The following is a 16,425-nucleotide window of genomic DNA, read 5'->3' as shown; positions in this document are numbered from 1 at the left end:
GCAATTAGCAGTATTTTCATGTTTTTTTTTGGTGTTTGACTCACATGTCTAAATCTAGTTACATAGCATTAATTTCACTACTAGATGTAAACAAAGTTTTGTTCCTTTCAAAAGCCTTTTCATCACTCGACCAGTCCAAGAGTACTTTCCTATCCAGGTTCTTCTCATTCCACAGGTATGTGTGTCAATGGAAGCTTGAAAATACAACAAAATGAGAAAAAAAGTATATACACAACCACTGGCACACAGACAGGTTATCATTCTGTGTCTGCACTGTTTTCTTCTTGGTCGCAGTAAGTGAGCGACTGCGTCGGTCAGCTGTGATGCCTGATATCACCCATCTGGAGCTACTGGTAGTGGTGGGGCCTGATGTCCAGCAGGTCCACAGGCAGGACACAGAAAGATACATCCTCACCAACCTCAACATTGTAAGCCTGATCGCACACATGCAAAAGAAGTTAGAACTAGTGGATGGGAATGTTTACTGGAACAATCCGTAAATGGAGCTGTGAGGATGATATAGGGAGGAATCAGCAGATAATGAAAGAGGTGTTAAAAGCAATAAGTCAGAGACAGTAATGTGTTCTGAAGTTGTACCGTGTCTGCTGAATTCTTTCCATAGTCTGGCCTGGTGTAAGTGCTCCGCAATTCTATAGTCCCAATACACTGAAAGTGATGAAATATAGTAATTGGACTTATATTTCAATTTCCACCCAGGCCTCAGAGCTGTTGAGAGACATTACCCTGGGTGCCAACATGAGGGTGCACCTGGTCCGCATGATCATCCTGTCAGAGCCAGAGGTAAGTGGCTTTCTGTTATGACTCCAGCTCATTATAGTTAAGTCACAAATGACCAAATATTAGATATAGCTTTTTAGCACAATAATCTGAAGTCCTACAGTGCTTGTGTAAGCTATTGTCACATCTATAGCTTATTAAGCTGCTGCTATCCATAGTGACTCTGAATGTGAGCAACATGATTAAAAGTTTCAGTGCAAAGTACTTTAATTCTCTTGTTACATTTGACCATGTTTTAGCCAGAGATCCAGCTGTCTACCAACATCACTTCTTCTCTCAGAAGTGTGTGTGACTGGGGCAGAAGGATTAACCCTTCAAATGACACGGACCCGCTACATGCAGATCTTCTACTGTACATTACAAGGTATGTTAACTGTCTGTATCTGGTTATAAGAGGATGTTTTATTATCTTGCAGATGAGCAAAATGATTTTTTTTTTTGCTTTACCATCACAATCAGGTATGACCTGGTGTTACCTGATGGAAACAAGCAGGTCAGGGGAGTAACACAGCTTGGTGGGGCTTGCTCCAGTGACTGGAGCTGTGTGATTACAGAGGACACTGGCTTTGACCTGGGAATCACCATCGCTCATGAAATTGGCCACAGGTAAAAGGGATAATCCACGGGACCTAAAATGTATACTTTAGTTTACAGCTGTGTCTAATTTGGGGCATTCCTTATTATTTCTGTCATTTTGAAATTATCAAACAGTATAATTCAGTTTAATTGCTTTTTTTCCCCCCTTAAGTGAGTTTTTCTTTCTATTTTCAGTCAGAGATAAATTTTTGTCTATACAGGAAATGTTTTCAATGTTTCCAAGAAATTCTTCACAAATCACAGACCCATAAAAAAAAGCTTTAATTGTACTGTGCAGTTTAATTCAGCTCATAACACTCACTATAGTCACCATACTGGACCGTGATTGACAGTTTAAATGGTGCTTTACATGCTTCAAGACTGTTTTACCGTAATTGTTTGCTCTGGTATTCTTGGCAATTTAAAATACCTTTAAATGTCACCAGCCAGGGAATGTCATCTTTTAACAACCGCATGCTCACAGCATCCTACACTATGGTTACTTTAACATCTTTTATGCTTGATTGTATTTCACCCAGCTTTGGAATCAACCATGACGGAGTAGGAAACACCTGCAGCAGGAGTGGGTTCATGATGGCCTCTGACGGAGGCTACAACAGTGTGGATTTGACCTGGTCTCCCTGCAGCAGACAGCAGCTTCTTACTTTCTTCAGGTGGGCCAACCTGTTCACAGCAGCTGTGCAAGAAATGCCATTCATTTATCATGCACATCTGGCACTACTGAATATGGTATTTACTCTTAAGTCGTGTCTTCATATCTGCCACAGAGGTTGATCCTTAAAACGTAATTTATATTAAGTCTTCAGTCTTTCAGCGCAATATAATGTCAGCGCTTTGGGTTTTCTCATCTGTTGGTATTCTCAGTGAAGGGAAGGCGGAATGTGTAAAAGATCTCCCTGCAATGGAAGGATCCCTGCAAGACTGGAAGCCAGGGCTCTACTATGGCGTGGATGACCAGTGTCGTATAGCTTTTGGTAGCACTGCGAAAGCCTGCTCTTTCACCAATAATGACCTGGTATGTCACAGTCTTCATGGCACAGGATGGGAAATTGACATTACCACATTTTCAGTTTGTTAACAACCTTTTTCTCCTTTCCATCAGCCAGCTTGTCGTTTTCTGTCTTGCCACGTCAATCTAGACGACAATAGCTCCTGCAAACGCCTCCTAGTGCCACTTCTGGATGGGACAGAGTGTGGTCCTAATCAGGTACAGCTCTGCAGGCACCAGAGAGTCATCAAACAGTAGTGTGTTTTTCACGGGATGCAATCCTCTCTTCTAGTGGTGTCTAAAGGGGCGCTGTGTGTCTCCAGATGATCTCAGCTCCCCTGATGTGGTTCACGGCTCCTGGTCTGGCTGGTCTGAGTTTTCTTCCTGCTCGAGGACGTGTGGTGGCGGTGTCGCACTTCGTACGCGGCAATGTAACAACCCAAGGTTAACAAATGGATGCGTCAGTAAAAACATGTTGCTGAACTTCTTCTTAAGAACATGTGGGATTTTGGTGTGTCACCTCTAATTTTCAGACCTGCGTTTGGAGGGAATGATTGTGAGGGCCCAGATATCGAGGCTGAACTTTGTAACCAGCAAGTAAGTACTTACCGGCTATGTTTACATTGGGCCTCCATACAATAGGTCAATATTGTTTAATCAATGGAACATTGGACCCAAAATCATTCCCAGCTTTGAATGAGCTTTTCTTAGTAGTTTGCAGCCCATAATTTCAACAGAAATGATTAAATGTCTTAGAATTACGAGAAAATAAGTCATGCACATGTGAAAATAAGAGCATGGGACAAATCAGCTATTCTTCAAATTCAGTTTACTGCCAGAGTATCCTTACTGTAATTTGGGCTTGGCAGTGTAAACTTGACTTATTAGGAGAAAATAACACTTTTCTTACCATCTACCTTATTGCAGCCCTGTGAGCGCACTCAACTTAATTTCATGGCAGAGCAGTGCTCCCAAACAGATAACCACCCCCTCTACCTGCCACCAAACAGTGCTTCCTTCTACACATGGATTCCTGCATTAGGCTTTACACAGGGTAGGTCTAAGCAAACTTGATTTTTTTTTCTTTAGAGCAAAATGTGAAAAATGTGTACACCTAACATTTCTTATTCTTATCCTAACCAGGGGATGAACAGTGCAGATATATGTGCCAGTCAGATGGAGAAAACTTCATAGTGAGCCGTGGCTCTCAGTTTGTGGATGGTACTCGCTGTGAGACAGACAGCCCTCCTCCATTCGGCGCTACAGCAGCTTGTCTAAGAGGCAGATGCCAGGTAGGGATGGGTTAATGAGGCTAAATATATCAGGGATCAAATGCCATATCCCTCTTTCTGTGATCTTTCTTTTGTCTCTGATCAGCTGTTTGGCTGTGATGGTGTCCTGCACTCTGGAAAAGTACGGGATATCTGTGGGGTGTGTGGTGGAAATGGGTCTTCCTGCAGGTTGATATCTGACTCCTACAGTGGTGGTCAGGCCAGAGGTAACAAACTGAGTGCCATTAATTTAAGTTATTTGTAAAGCAAATATGATGTTTTCCTGCTTTTTTCCCTGTTGTACATAAGCAAATTTAATGCTTTTGGGGTGTGAAAGGTTTTTTTTCTTTACTAGTTTGAAAAGAATAATTGATGGCATTAATAACTGCTGTATTATCGTGCATCAGTTATAAATCAGTGATTTATTTTTGTTTCAGAGTACATCACCTTTGTCTCGGTGCCAGTGAATGCCACACAGGTTCATATTATCAACAGGGCACCTCTCTTCACTCATATGGGTGAGTGGCATAACTGGACAGGAGATTTACATTTCTATAAGACAACCTTAACAGGATTAAAACTTTGCATCCACAGCTGTAAAGACTGGGGAGACGTACATTGTGTCTGGAATGGGCAGCATGGCTCTGAATATGACCCACCCTTCCCCGCTGGATGAAAACCGCCTGGAGTACCGAATCCATCTAACACCTGACCTTTTGCCTGAGATGGAGGAGCTGCTCGTGCCTGGGCCTCTGCAAAAGGAGATAAAAGTACAGGTCAGGCGAGGAAATCTTACTAAACTGTTCACGTGGCTTTGTGCAACAGTTATAGTGATTTTGTTTTGTTTTTTCTCACTGTAGATCTATCGCAAATATGGAAAAGAATATGGAGAAAAAACAAATCCAAACATTAGCTACCAGTTCTATGTGCCTACCAGAAACAGCAGCCAAATGGATGTGTTACCCAAAGGCAAATGGTCTGTTTTCCCAACACCCTGCTCTGTATCTTGTGGATCAGGTAAGTAACTTAACGAAGAAAGTGACAAAAAAAATACTGTTGATGACGGGGATCATTTGAGACCTTGAGAGACCGTGTAGTGTTTGCTTTTTTGTTTGGGAAACAGATGTCTTTTGCAAGTAAAATGCCATATTGAAAGCATTTGTATAATAGTGTTTAGCAGTGGCTGTCAAACTCTGGTGTGCGCTGCCTACTGAGAGCTTAGATTATTGGGGAAAACAATGAAGTGGAACTAAGTTGAATGAAAATCATTTAGTTGGCAACATAAATAAAAAGGAAGCTAACACTATCATAGCAATCTTTACTTGACTAAAGTTCATATTTTGTTGCTAAAGAGTGACAAAAAGTGTACCAGTCTCTGGTGCAATGTTAACAGCACATCCCAATTCTTCTACATGATAAAGAGATTATGCTGTAGTAAATTAAAGAATACAGGCCCAGACTGTCTTGTTAATTTACAGATAATGTCCTACTTGTTTATTTTACTGTGAATTTTTCTGTCATTTAATTGTTTATCTGCTATTTCACTACTTTGGTGTAGCATGAAGGCTGTGGGGGAGGTCTTTATAAGTAGGAAAAGTTGTAAAATTCATGAAAATACAGTTAGAAGTCCATAATTTACACCCTTATGTTTGATACCTGATGTAGACTATAGGAGGCTACAACTGTTAAATCCAAGGTCTTGTAAACATTTGCGTCTTCCACCTTTCACCCCTCAACAGGTGTTCGGAGGCATGTTTATATTTGTGCAGATGAAGAGACCAGCAAACCTTTGGAGGAACATGACTGTTCAACACCCCGTCCAACCACACTGCTCTACACAACCTGTAATCTTGCACCCTGTCCCCCCAGGTTGGGTTCATACTCAGCTTCTTTTGACATACAGTGCTCAGCACAAACTAGCACATGTAAAATGTACTATTTTACAGATGGACTGCAGGGACGTTTGGGCCTTGTAGCGCCTCTTGTGGTGGGGGAGAAAGAGTGCGTCCTGTAAGGTGTGTTCAGAAACATGGATCTGATGTGGTGAAGGTTCCAGATTCCAAATGTCCACCTGATACAGCTCCGCACGCTATTGAAAAATGTAACCTGCAGCACTGTCCTGCCAGGTATGACATCTGCAATGTAATGCTGATTATTAGATTCACAGAGTGTGAACAGTTAACATTGTAAATCTTCGGTCTGTGCGTTTATAGATGGCACGCATCAGAGCCAGGGGATTGTTCGGCAATCTGCGGGCCAGGAGAAGCAAAACAGATTGTATCGTGCATCCGACCTGAAGGTGGCGTGGATGTTGAAGTCGATCAAAGTTTTTGTTCAAAGCAGATTAAACCCCCCGATTCTGTGCCCTGTGTGGTAGACGTGTGTCCCATTGGGTGGGAATCAGACCGAGAGGTAAAATCAACGATAACTTGAACTCCAGTGTTCTTTAAGAATGTGAAACATCTCTACAATTGTTGTCTTTCTTGACCAGGAACAACCCAGTCTAAAGTCTGATTTGTTACCACGCTCTAGTCAGCCTCGTGTGTATGTGTGGAGCCCTGTTATTAGCCCGTGTTCAAAGACCTGCGGCAATGGTAAGTCCTCCCTTAGTCAGAAACAGTGCTGTCTACTCAGATGTAGTAACTCAAAGCCCACTGATTATGTGCTGTAGGAACTCTGCAGGTGTGGTTTTCTTGTGTGGACCATCAAACCACACTGGGAGTGCCTGACTTCCACTGTGATGCCTCTACTAAACCTCATCCCAAGTCTGAGATATGCAGCACTTTACCCTGCCCTCCTATGTGAGACACTGTAGTAACCATAGAGATGTGTAGAAAGTAGGATGCAGATTTGAAATAAATGTTTTAAAATTACAGGATATTTTTCTTGTAACAACCAGGTGGCGCTCTAAGCAAGGAGTCTGCAGTGTTACGTGTGGAGGAGGGGTAGCAAACAGGGTGCTGTACTGTGCTCGGGAAGCAGAAGGGGAGGAGGTGGTTGTGGAAGATTCGGAGTGCAGTAACTTTCCCAAGCCCACAGCAGTGGTATCATGTAACACTCACAGCTGCCCAGCAAGGTGAAGATCACACAAAATGCAAACCTGAAATCGATTTCTGCAACAGCAAAAAAAATAATGAACTCCCCACCACTGTCACTTGGCCAGGTGGAAGGTATTCAGGACGTTACCCTGCTCAGTCTCCTGTGACCTAGGTGTAGCTCAGAGGGTTGTGTCTTGTGTCCAGTTTATCCACGGCAAGGAGAGCATGGTGGCAGAGGAAAACTGCCATGCAGCTGTCAAACCAGCCATCACAGTGCCCTGCTTGGTGCAAGTCTGCACCTTTAGGTGGGAGGTGAAGCCGTGGAGCCAGGTACGTCACAAGATGGGGATGGCTATTAGATAGAAATGGGATGAAATAATCTCTTTTGAACCTGTTTTTTTTCTCCCGTCCACTCCTTCGCTGAATACCGAAGCAGTGGACACTGATGTCTCATTAAGCATGATATTGCTAACATTGTGAAATTTCCTTGTCATAAGTGTTGTGTTTCTCTCAAGTGTTCAGTATCCTGTGGCTACGGTATCCAATCCAGAGCTGTGTCCTGCATGGGCCCCTCTAAGCCAGAGCCCCTCAGCCCCCTGATTTGCATGCACATGCCCAAGCCAATCACCATCCAGGGCTGCTACACGGGCAGCTGCAGAGATGTGCCATCCACATCAGATAAACCCACTCCTCTGCATTCCACTCTAAGCCCTAAAAACATATCACAGCCAAGCATACACCAACTTTCTCCTAGTCCAACAGAGGCCTTCACCATCCCAGGGACCCCAGTGGCTGCCACAACACTCACTCCAACCCATAAATCAAGTCAGTAGACATAAATACTTTAAGAGCTCATGAAGAACCGAAGGAAAAGCATTATTATTAATATTATAACATCTGCTCCTGTCTAGGTGCATGTGGACAGCTACTGCTGGAGGAATCAGGCACAGTGGATTTAACTGATGTGACAGATCGCTGTGTGGTATCCATAGGCCGACCCTTGGATGAGGTCATTCACATTAAAGTGGTGTCCAGCTCCCTGGACTGCAGAAAAAGTTGGTTCTATTAATAACACTAATACTGCTACTTTCTGTGCGAAGGCTGCAGCAGCAAAATAAATGCAACTCTGCGTGCGTTTTTACAGAGGAGTACGTGGCATTTTTCGACCGACTGGCATTTATGAGGAAGTGCGCGCATGTGGGAGGTACTGAACTGACCACCAGAACAAATGTCCTGCTGGTGCGTCAAAATCTGCTCACGCCAGGGAGCGGGGTTGTGTTTACGTACAGTTCACAGAAAAATAAGAAGAGGAGCCACCATCAAGGTAAGACGGTGCTTGAACAGAACTAGGAATTTTTTGCAGAAGGAATTTTTTTGCAGAAGGATTGTCAAATATCATGAAAGATAGGATTATGATTAATGAAAGAGCATCCTTCATTTGTTGTTTGAATGGATGCAGCAACAAGTGAATTGAAACTTATTCACTTAAACTGAATTAACAGAGATTTGCAAGCCTGTACACAAGTCTTAAGCCACCCCTCACTACTTGTGCAAAGAAGGTTGTTGTTCGGTAGCGTTTGCATGTGTGTCACTCTCTTTCTACAGGGGGGCACAGCGGGGTCATGTTAGCAATCCATTAGAATTTACGTTACATCCACCAAGATCATCAACTGAAGTTAAAGTTAATAATTTTATTGAAAATTGACAAAAGCCATACAAGTTAGAAAGTATGAGTCTTTGGTGGTGTGCATTGTCGACATATAGAAACTACCATACTAAGATTTAAAATATGTCACATTTGACCTCTGACCTCTCCTTAAAGCTTGATAGATTGATTTGAAGGTCAAAATGATTTAAAACTGCCTTTGTTTACATTGACAACATACGGGTAAATAGGGAAAGATATGTGGGAATTTTAAATATCATGTTACTTTGGACCGCTGACCTCTTCTTCAAGGTCAAATGAGGTCAAACTGTCCAGTCATTAACAAATCAATACCTATTATCCATTACCTACTCTTAAATAACAAAAGCCACTTTGCACTTGATTTTACTTGAATACATTTGTAGTGCAGTATGTTTAAAAAGAATAAAGAAAACTAATTAATACATACAAAATTCATTTACTATTTCCTTAAAAGAAAATACTGCCCAGAGAGTGAGCTGATTGAGGTTGGCACTCTTATTTTCCTTCCAAAGAGTTGGATGTATGTGTAATTTTCAAAAGTCATCATGAGGATAAACTGGAGGAAAGTGGAATCTACTGTTCACTGAAGCCTCATTAGAAATGCTCTCAGTGGAAGAGTGGCTTTCAAGAAGCCATTCTTAAGAAAGGGAAAGATGGAGACAATTTTGAGCTATGCCAGCTTAAACAAGAAATGGACTGATGATCAGTGGCAGCAGGTCTGAATCTAAACCAGAACTATTTAGTTCAACTTATTGTCAGCATGTCAGAGGTCAGCTGAGAGGTGCAACAGTGAATCGTGGATTCACCTCCCCAGAGCTGGGACCTCAACATTATTGAAGCAGTGTGGAATTATTTTGGCAGACAACAGATCAAAACTTCCAAAGAAAAGCTTTGAATTTCCTTCAAGAAGCCTGAAGAACTATTCCTGAAGACTACTTTAAATTAAAAGAAAGCTTGCCTAAGAGGGTTTAGGCTGTGTGGAAGAATAAAGGTAATAATACCAAACCTAATTAGAAATGTACAAGCACTGTTTTATACCTTATATAGTGTATATATTACACGCGTGCATGTTTGCACATCTTCAGTAAATTTTGACACCTATTTCCCCATTTTTCCTAACAAAATATCAAGGAGGTTTGGCTCAAGACTTTTGCACAGTACTGTATGACGCAGTGAGAATACTTCCACAGTCTAACGCAATCATAAACAAAAGCCCTGCAATACATAACGTCAGATGAGAATACTGTAAGTTTTTTACGCTTTTGCCTCGGATAGAGTGAGACTGTTTTAAGATTTCCAGCTATATGGGCTGTTTTGTTCATATCCTTTCCATCCACCATGCAGGTGGGAAGGACGTGATATTCTAGCTATGAACAATCAATTCACAGCTATAATATTCCTTGTAGACAACTGTAAATTTTATTGCAATTGCACTAAACTGCACACAGACTATAGTGATGATAACTTGTTAACCAACGATCCATATTTGCCCCTCAGATTGTGACATTCAGCTGTTCTCCCCCAGCGGTGTGTTTGAGAATCCAATAACGTCCAGCACTAACCACACCTGTCGAGTGCTCATCAACGCCCCTCCCTCAGTGAAGATCAGAATCCAAGCACTACACATAGGATTAGTATTCAACACCACAAACTCCCAGTCTACATACATTATGGTGCGAACAAGCTCTCTAACATGTGTTGGTTCAATATGCTGTATCTTACAAGGACAAAAAGCGCACGAGTATAACTACTGCAATATGCTTGTTGTGTTATTCAGATCCGGGACATGGATGTCTTAAAGACCAACGTGTTTAAAGGTAACCAGCTGTTTCAGTGGCATGCGTCGGGAAATATGGCTGAGGTTGAATTTCACGGAGACTACCTGCATTCTGAAGGAAGCTTCAGAGCTCGATATTCATTTGTGCGCCTTTGATACCAGATACTGTTTTTGACAATGTTCACTTGTGCTCTGTTGAGAAGAAAGAGTTAAAGGTATAATATGCAGCAGTCATCAGTTATGTGATTTCTATAAACTGAACACAACATTTATATTTGGCCCCTCCTCTCTGGCTCCACAAAGCGAAAGGGAGGAGCGGTGCTCACGCGAGCTGAAAAAGGTGAAAGATGAAAAGGAGCGGTGTTAACAAGAACGAAGCTGTGACTCAAATAGCTGTGAAATGAAATGTTATTTGTGATAACGTGATTGTTTCGCAGCACTTTTCATTCTAAATCACAACTGTGAAGGGAGGTGCTGCATTGCTGGGTTTTGTGGGAATACACCTGAAGCGCATGCTCCATGATGGCTGCTATTGCCTCTGGCTCCGCTCAGACCCCCCGAACAGAAGGACCTCTGCGACTTTTCATGACACGGACAGCGGAGAAGACAGACAGTGACAGTAATGCCCCTCGTTCTGTATTTTTACAGAGTCCTGCACTCACACTCTCAGTTGTTGGTCAGAGACTACACACCCTTTGTACAAAGGCAACACCCCTGAAAAAGGAAAATAAGAAATTACAAGAAGGCTGTTTCCCTGCAGATTTACTTACCACCATACAGTTCTTGTGGTTCATAACTGCATATTATATCTTCAAGTGAAAGTGAAATGAAAAAGGATCTTACTGAAAGATCCTTTTTCATTAACTGTTATAACTATATGCAATTATTTTGACCTTAAATAAACAATAAACAAACCAAAGCACTCAAAATCTTTAACTTAAGCAAGGACAAAGTCATTTGGAAGATAGCACACAGAACTGCTGAAGTATAAAAATGGAGGGCGTACTTATACTATTACAGTTAGTAAATAATGCTCATCTAAAGTTCACACGCACACCTATATATAGCTCTATCTCAATACTGATAGTCACACGGTAAATTTCCCATAATTCCTTTAAAAACTGGTTTCCCCATAGCTCCAACACACTCAGTCCATTGCAGGTCTGTGTCAGTGTGGTATTGTTCCAGGTTCAGCTACAGCCACAGCCCGGCGGGGGCACAAAAACACCGTGCCAGGTTCCTGTGTGGAATCACTGCTTGGCTGTAGCTGTGTCTTCCAAGAGAGCTCTCATGTCCAACAGTGCTTCCTCTACAGCCTGGGCAAAGTTGGCAGCATTTGTCTCCTCGCAGCTGTTAAAGGCTGTGATGGCGATGTTGATGTGCTCATCCATGGGATTGTAACACACTCCATAGCCATCTGGCACCATTGGACCAAAGCACATCACACAGTCTGTCTTGGAGCCAACCTGGACATCGAGACGGGAGGGATGAGGGCAAACATGCAAGTAAACAAATATTACAACACATTATCCTTTGCTCAGCAGTAACACACTGGGGCTTTTCTTAGATGCAAATATACCTGGCTGGTGGAGAGATTAAAATGATTAGCCACAGCATAAGAGGTGTCCATAAATATCTCAGGTATAGAGGTCAGGTCTTCTATGCTCTGCCTCTTGAGCCCAAGGAGGTGTCTGTCAATGGCCTGCCCATGAATTGCCTGAAAAAGCAATGGTAAGCATGTTAAAGTGATATTTATCAAGTAGTTAAAAAGTGGTTGTTTTGGGGATTTCAGCACTCACGTTGTACGTGTTTTCTTTATGCGTCTGAATGGCCTTCTGCAGCAGTGCCAGCTTCTCTGCGCTCTGTTTGAACATTTACTGCTCAGTTTTTACGATCACATTTAAAATGTTACATCGCTTGTGAGAGCCCATCATTTTTACTAGTACCTGTTTAGCTGGGTCTTGCATTGCCTGGACAAATTCAAGTGAGTCTGCAGTAGTTGACCGGATTGCATCTGTTCGCCCATATTTGAACATTCTTAAGGAAGCACTCTCATAGGTAGAGCAGCAAATATTATAGATCCTGGATTGAAAACAAAAAAAGTATATCATGCGGTGCACTCAGTGTCTGCATCCCACGGGACCTTTCCCCCCCTTTCAAGAGAGCGGACTTCTCACCTGAAGTACGCCAGCTGAAGAGCCATTTGCACAAAGGCATCTGGACTGAGCTTATGCTTCTTTGGCACATTTTTTCCAAAGTGAGAAAACACAAGCACTTTCACATCCAAGTCGTGTACCATTCTGACAAAAATGAGAAAAGAGGGAGTCAAAGAAAATGTCTGACATCAAAGCCCAAATGACAACAGCAACAAGAAAACTACATTCTGACTGCACAGCATGACATACATGTTCATATTTTGTTTGGCCTTCTCAATATCTCTCTTGACCTCAGGTGTAATGTTAAAACGCAGCTTCTGGGGCATGGGCAGGGGAATCATGGGAGCGCGACGGAATTGAGTCCTCTGCCTGTTGAGAAAAACGTGACCCGCCGAGTCAGTGTGAGCTCATCATAAACACGAAGAAACACTAGTCTAAAATCTGAAATAAACTTACATGTATTTAACAACGTAATCGATGAGAAACACAATGGGTGGACCCTCAGCAGGTGCATGTTCATACACCAGTCCACATGCACCGTCTTCACCAACAATGAACTGAGGACGATTTGCAGGTACATTCAAATTCTCAACCATTGCCAGAATCCTGTTTATTACTTTGGATCTGTGAGTCATTGCGCTCTTTTAAACTGACCTGTAGCGTCTTATCAAACCAGCGGTTGCCACTGTTCCAACGAGCACCTCCTCCATGCAGAATCTGGGCAGCTACGCGGCTCAGATACAAGTCATCAGACACCCGCAGCATTGGAGCATCCAAACAAACTGTAAAAATACTTTTCTGGATGGCACGAACTGAGTCTTTATTCGTCCTATCTGAGAAGAAAAAAAAAAGGGGGAAATGGAACTTGTGAATCACAAGATTCTAACAAAAAATGCTTTCTATCTATAGAATACATCTGGCTGATACTGTGGCTTGTCCTCACCCTTAATCAGGTTATTATAGGCTTTTCCCCAAGTGTTGCGGTGCTGTGATGTGAGGATGCCAATCGGTTCTTTGTTAGTCTGCAAAGAGGAGTTCCAGATCTTCTCCAGCTGCATATACATCTGATCCACTGTTAGTGGAGTGCCATCACTGTTGTACACATCTAGGACAAAAAACTAGAAGAGAAGCCGGGTTGATTCAGTAACAGATTTAGTTTATTACTCCTTTTCTTCATAATGACTATAAAAAAAAAATCAGGATCTTTATAATTGAAGAAAGAACAGCAGTGCCATCTAGAGTACCTGAAAGTTGTGGACCACAGTGATGTGAGTCGGAGGTGTTTTTCCACTGGCGTGATTTACAACGATATCTCTCTTTGGTCCAGGAATACGACAAGAAGACAGGATCTGGTAATACTGGTCCATACAAAGAGGCTTCCCACTCAAATACTCTACAGGCAGAGTCTGACTACAACACAGTAACTAATATTATTCATTTGCAGTTTTGAAAAAAAACAAATAAAAAACAGCTGCAGGCCATGGTGATAATGAGCTTATTGCTACAGCAGTACAATGTTTGTATTGATTTCAGACAAACTCACGTGTCAATCATTTTTTTAAAGTCCAAAACTCCTGCAATTAATTTGGCAGCAAACCTGCAAAAAAAATAAAAATAAAAATAACAAGTCAGATTATAGATTACTACACATAATGGTCAGTGTATACTTTGTTTTGCATCAATGCTCCAAAAGCTAGCGCTCATATATAGTGTTCACAGATGGAACAAAATCAGTCATGAACTATGGAGAGGAATGGAGAGGAACGCAGTTAAATTTTTAGAAGCTAAAAGTAAAAACAAAACAAAAACAAGCACTGGCTTGTTTACCACAGTCTCATATGTTTGGCACATATATTCTTATCATCTTCATTGTTATTTTTGCATTACATCTCCATGGTGCCCCTATGTTCACTGCATATCCCATGGGTCACAGCATTCAAAAACAGCTGAGCAATGGTATGAGAAGCCCTGGGGCTTTAAATAGCCAGCATGTGGAGGGAAGACTGTGCAAAGGTCAGCTTAAAATGAGCTTGTACTGTAACTTCAACACAAAGTAAATCACTTTTTAAAACAGCTTAATGGCTGCACTTATATTCAGACAATTAAACTTTATAACTGGTACTGCTGGAGCCCCGAAAATTTACTGCACGCATTACAAGTGCTGGGTTTTTTTTAGTGTTTGTGGGCCTGTGATTATTAAGATAAGCAGTTTGGATACTGTAAGGGCATGCTGGTTTCTCACCTCATTTGACCTTGACGATCATGAAAGTGCATCTGGGGCAGGACTACTCCAGGGCTGGTGTAAACTGCCACCGGCATACGGCAATCCAGGTAGGCCGACTGCATCCACCATTCTGTTAACTACACAAACACAGCTGTAGTCAGACCAGGGCGAAAAAAGAATTACTTTAATTTCTTAAACAGCCAAATTAAACATGTATTTAGTGTATGTAATTACAAAAGACAGATTCTTCTGTCAAAAGACTGCTTTTACACTCATCATGTCTACTGTGACACATAAAGTTAAATAAATCCATTTATCTACCCAGTTGTCCGTCTTGCGTGCCCGCCTTTCCAGTCCCTTTTGAAGCCTTTCTCCTACACCACCCTTAAGGAACTCCTGTACCACCTTCCTGGTGTGATCCATCTCTTCATCACTGATGAGGGGTTCCAAAGCTGCGAGGTAGCGCTCACACGTTTGATTCAAGGGTGGCACAGGTAGCTTAGGCAGACCCTCTTGGTGTGTCAGGGGCCTTGCAAGGATCTGCGTTACGGGTCTGACTAGGTGACATGGCTTCACCATACCTGGCCGCATCTATAAGATAATATATTGTTAAGTTAAAAACTCTTCTGTTTTTTCTGCTATTACACATTAAATTGGAGTATTACAAATGGATTTAGAAAGTTGAAGGTGTCATTGCTATTTGAAGCCCAACAGACAGTTAAATATATAAATAGCCCAGTACATTCATACATGAGTGTGAATACTGAAATGTAATCTTATTGACAATCTCACTGGGGCTCGTTAACCCTGCAGATTAATTGAATCTCTTTAACCTCAAGTGTCAACATGTTGTTTAGTGTTTAATGAGTCGCTGCAAACTGGTTTAAGCAAGAACTAGCTTCGGGCGTTGCGAACAACGGTAAATAACTTAGACAGGCTCGTGCTTTACAGTGAGATGATGATTTGGTGCATGAAAACGGACACCAAAACAACCGACAGAAGCAGCTATACTATTCGGACTAACTGGTGTTAGTCTCTGCCAGCTTATAAATAGGTTGACACAGTTGAACCTTCGGATGGGAGCTACAACAAAAACACATCAATATAAAGTCGTTATACGATTTATTGACAAAAAATAAGAAGATACATTCATATGATATCCCATTTGATTTAATATTACTCCAAATAAGGTTGAATTAAATACGTAACGGTTAGAAAAAATGTAGGGATATTTATGTCAAGCTGGAACACAACAATTAACTTCCGGTTAGCGATATCAACATAAAGTTATTGCTAAATATTTTGTGTATTTATTGCACGCCACGACAGAAAAGATGCAAGAATGTGGATAATACTGGGGGATGACTCCGAGTCACATTGCTGTTTCCCATGTCACGAACTAAGCTAACGCTAAGTTACTCTATGCTAACGCTATGCAAAATGTTAGCTAACCCCCTCCCCGAAAAAAAGAAAAATACTCCGTTATATTCCTTAACGCACAATTTAAATGCACACGTTGGGTGAACGTAAGTTACATTTTAACCTACTGTTGCCACATTGTTGCTATTCTGCACAGCGCCCCTCCCTCTTCACTCACTCACTTGACCTGATGTCGCAAAATCAAACGTAACGTTACTGCGCTTTTTTAACACGCACTTAAAACACACGCAAAGGGGGAAAAAGGAGGACTCACCGCGGCTCTGACAAAAACACCCAGCATCTTGTCAGACGGACGCGCTAAAAACTTGGACTGTCCCGGGAATATAGATGGGGAAACCCTCGGGCAGTCATGTCTCAAGGACAAGCACTCTGCGCTCAGCTGTCCGCCCCCCGTCGGATACAGCAAACAAAACAAGCGCTCTCTCTCCTTGAAAAGTGTTTTTCTAGGT

General features: G+C 42.0%; 2 protein-coding genes across 7 annotated transcripts in view; one reads left to right on the top strand and one right to left on the bottom strand.

Annotated features, from left to right (window-relative positions):
- Window positions 1–11,367, top strand: part of adamts13 (ADAM metallopeptidase with thrombospondin type 1 motif, 13) — an 18,594-nt gene extending 7,227 nt beyond the window's left edge. For 3 of the 5 annotated variants that reach the window (XM_085474830.1, XM_085474835.1, XM_085474832.1), the window contains 28 exons: window positions 115–175; window positions 295–428; window positions 718–801; window positions 1,038–1,162; window positions 1,258–1,404; window positions 1,914–2,048; window positions 2,260–2,410; window positions 2,498–2,602; window positions 2,676–2,827; window positions 2,917–2,980; window positions 3,311–3,437; window positions 3,527–3,675; window positions 3,761–3,881; window positions 4,092–4,172; window positions 4,249–4,430; window positions 4,515–4,671; window positions 5,394–5,523; window positions 5,601–5,780; window positions 5,868–6,066; window positions 6,146–6,248; window positions 6,326–6,455; window positions 6,554–6,730; window positions 6,818–7,022; window positions 7,190–7,517; window positions 7,604–7,747; window positions 7,837–8,016; window positions 9,877–10,052; window positions 10,157–11,367. In XM_085474830.1, coding sequence (XP_085330956.1) covers window positions 115–175; window positions 295–428; window positions 718–801; window positions 1,038–1,162; window positions 1,258–1,404; window positions 1,914–2,048; window positions 2,260–2,410; window positions 2,498–2,602; window positions 2,676–2,827; window positions 2,917–2,980; window positions 3,311–3,437; window positions 3,527–3,675; window positions 3,761–3,881; window positions 4,092–4,172; window positions 4,249–4,430; window positions 4,515–4,671; window positions 5,394–5,523; window positions 5,601–5,780; window positions 5,868–6,066; window positions 6,146–6,248; window positions 6,326–6,455; window positions 6,554–6,730; window positions 6,818–7,022; window positions 7,190–7,517; window positions 7,604–7,747; window positions 7,837–8,016; window positions 9,877–10,052; window positions 10,157–10,312 — 4,083 coding nt within the window. In that variant the 3' untranslated portion in view covers window positions 10,313–11,367. The remainder of the gene's footprint in view (window positions 1–114; window positions 176–294; window positions 429–717; window positions 802–1,037; window positions 1,163–1,257; window positions 1,405–1,913; window positions 2,049–2,259; window positions 2,411–2,497; window positions 2,603–2,675; window positions 2,828–2,916; window positions 2,981–3,310; window positions 3,438–3,526; window positions 3,676–3,760; window positions 3,882–4,091; window positions 4,173–4,248; window positions 4,431–4,514; window positions 4,672–5,393; window positions 5,524–5,600; window positions 5,781–5,867; window positions 6,067–6,145; window positions 6,249–6,325; window positions 6,456–6,553; window positions 6,731–6,817; window positions 7,023–7,189; window positions 7,518–7,603; window positions 7,748–7,836; window positions 8,017–9,876; window positions 10,053–10,156) is intronic. The other 2 variants (XM_085474831.1, XM_085474833.1) reach the window with 1 other exon arrangement.
- Window positions 10,904–16,425, bottom strand: LOC146696638 (carnitine O-acetyltransferase-like). 2 transcript variants are annotated; one of them, XM_085474836.1, is made up of 14 exons: window positions 16,230–16,425; window positions 14,858–15,127; window positions 14,555–14,673; window positions 13,856–13,909; window positions 13,557–13,722; window positions 13,256–13,430; window positions 12,967–13,145; window positions 12,769–12,869; window positions 12,562–12,681; window positions 12,334–12,456; window positions 12,103–12,238; window positions 11,956–12,018; window positions 11,736–11,873; window positions 10,904–11,622 (listed from the first exon to the last, which is right to left on the bottom strand). In XM_085474836.1, the coding sequence occupies exons 1-14, from the start codon at window positions 16,254–16,256 to the stop codon at window positions 11,407–11,409; spliced, it is 1,887 nt and encodes a 628-aa protein (XP_085330962.1). In that variant the 5' UTR covers window positions 16,257–16,425; the 3' UTR covers window positions 10,904–11,406. The 2 variants fall into 2 exon arrangements, with proteins under 2 accessions (XP_085330962.1, XP_085330963.1); XM_085474837.1 differs by lacking the exon at window positions 16,230–16,425 and adding an exon at window positions 16,084–16,185.

Source organism: Copadichromis virginalis, linkage group LG12 (genome assembly GCF_057382275.1).
Source record: "Copadichromis virginalis isolate Kocher_CV1m ecotype Utaka linkage group LG12, C_Virginalis_male_GT1.1, whole genome shotgun sequence".
Classification (NCBI taxonomy): domain Eukaryota; kingdom Metazoa; phylum Chordata; class Actinopteri; order Cichliformes; family Cichlidae; genus Copadichromis; species Copadichromis virginalis.
Note: the sequence above shows the minus strand (reverse complement) of the source record. Positions and strands in the feature narration are given on the sequence as shown.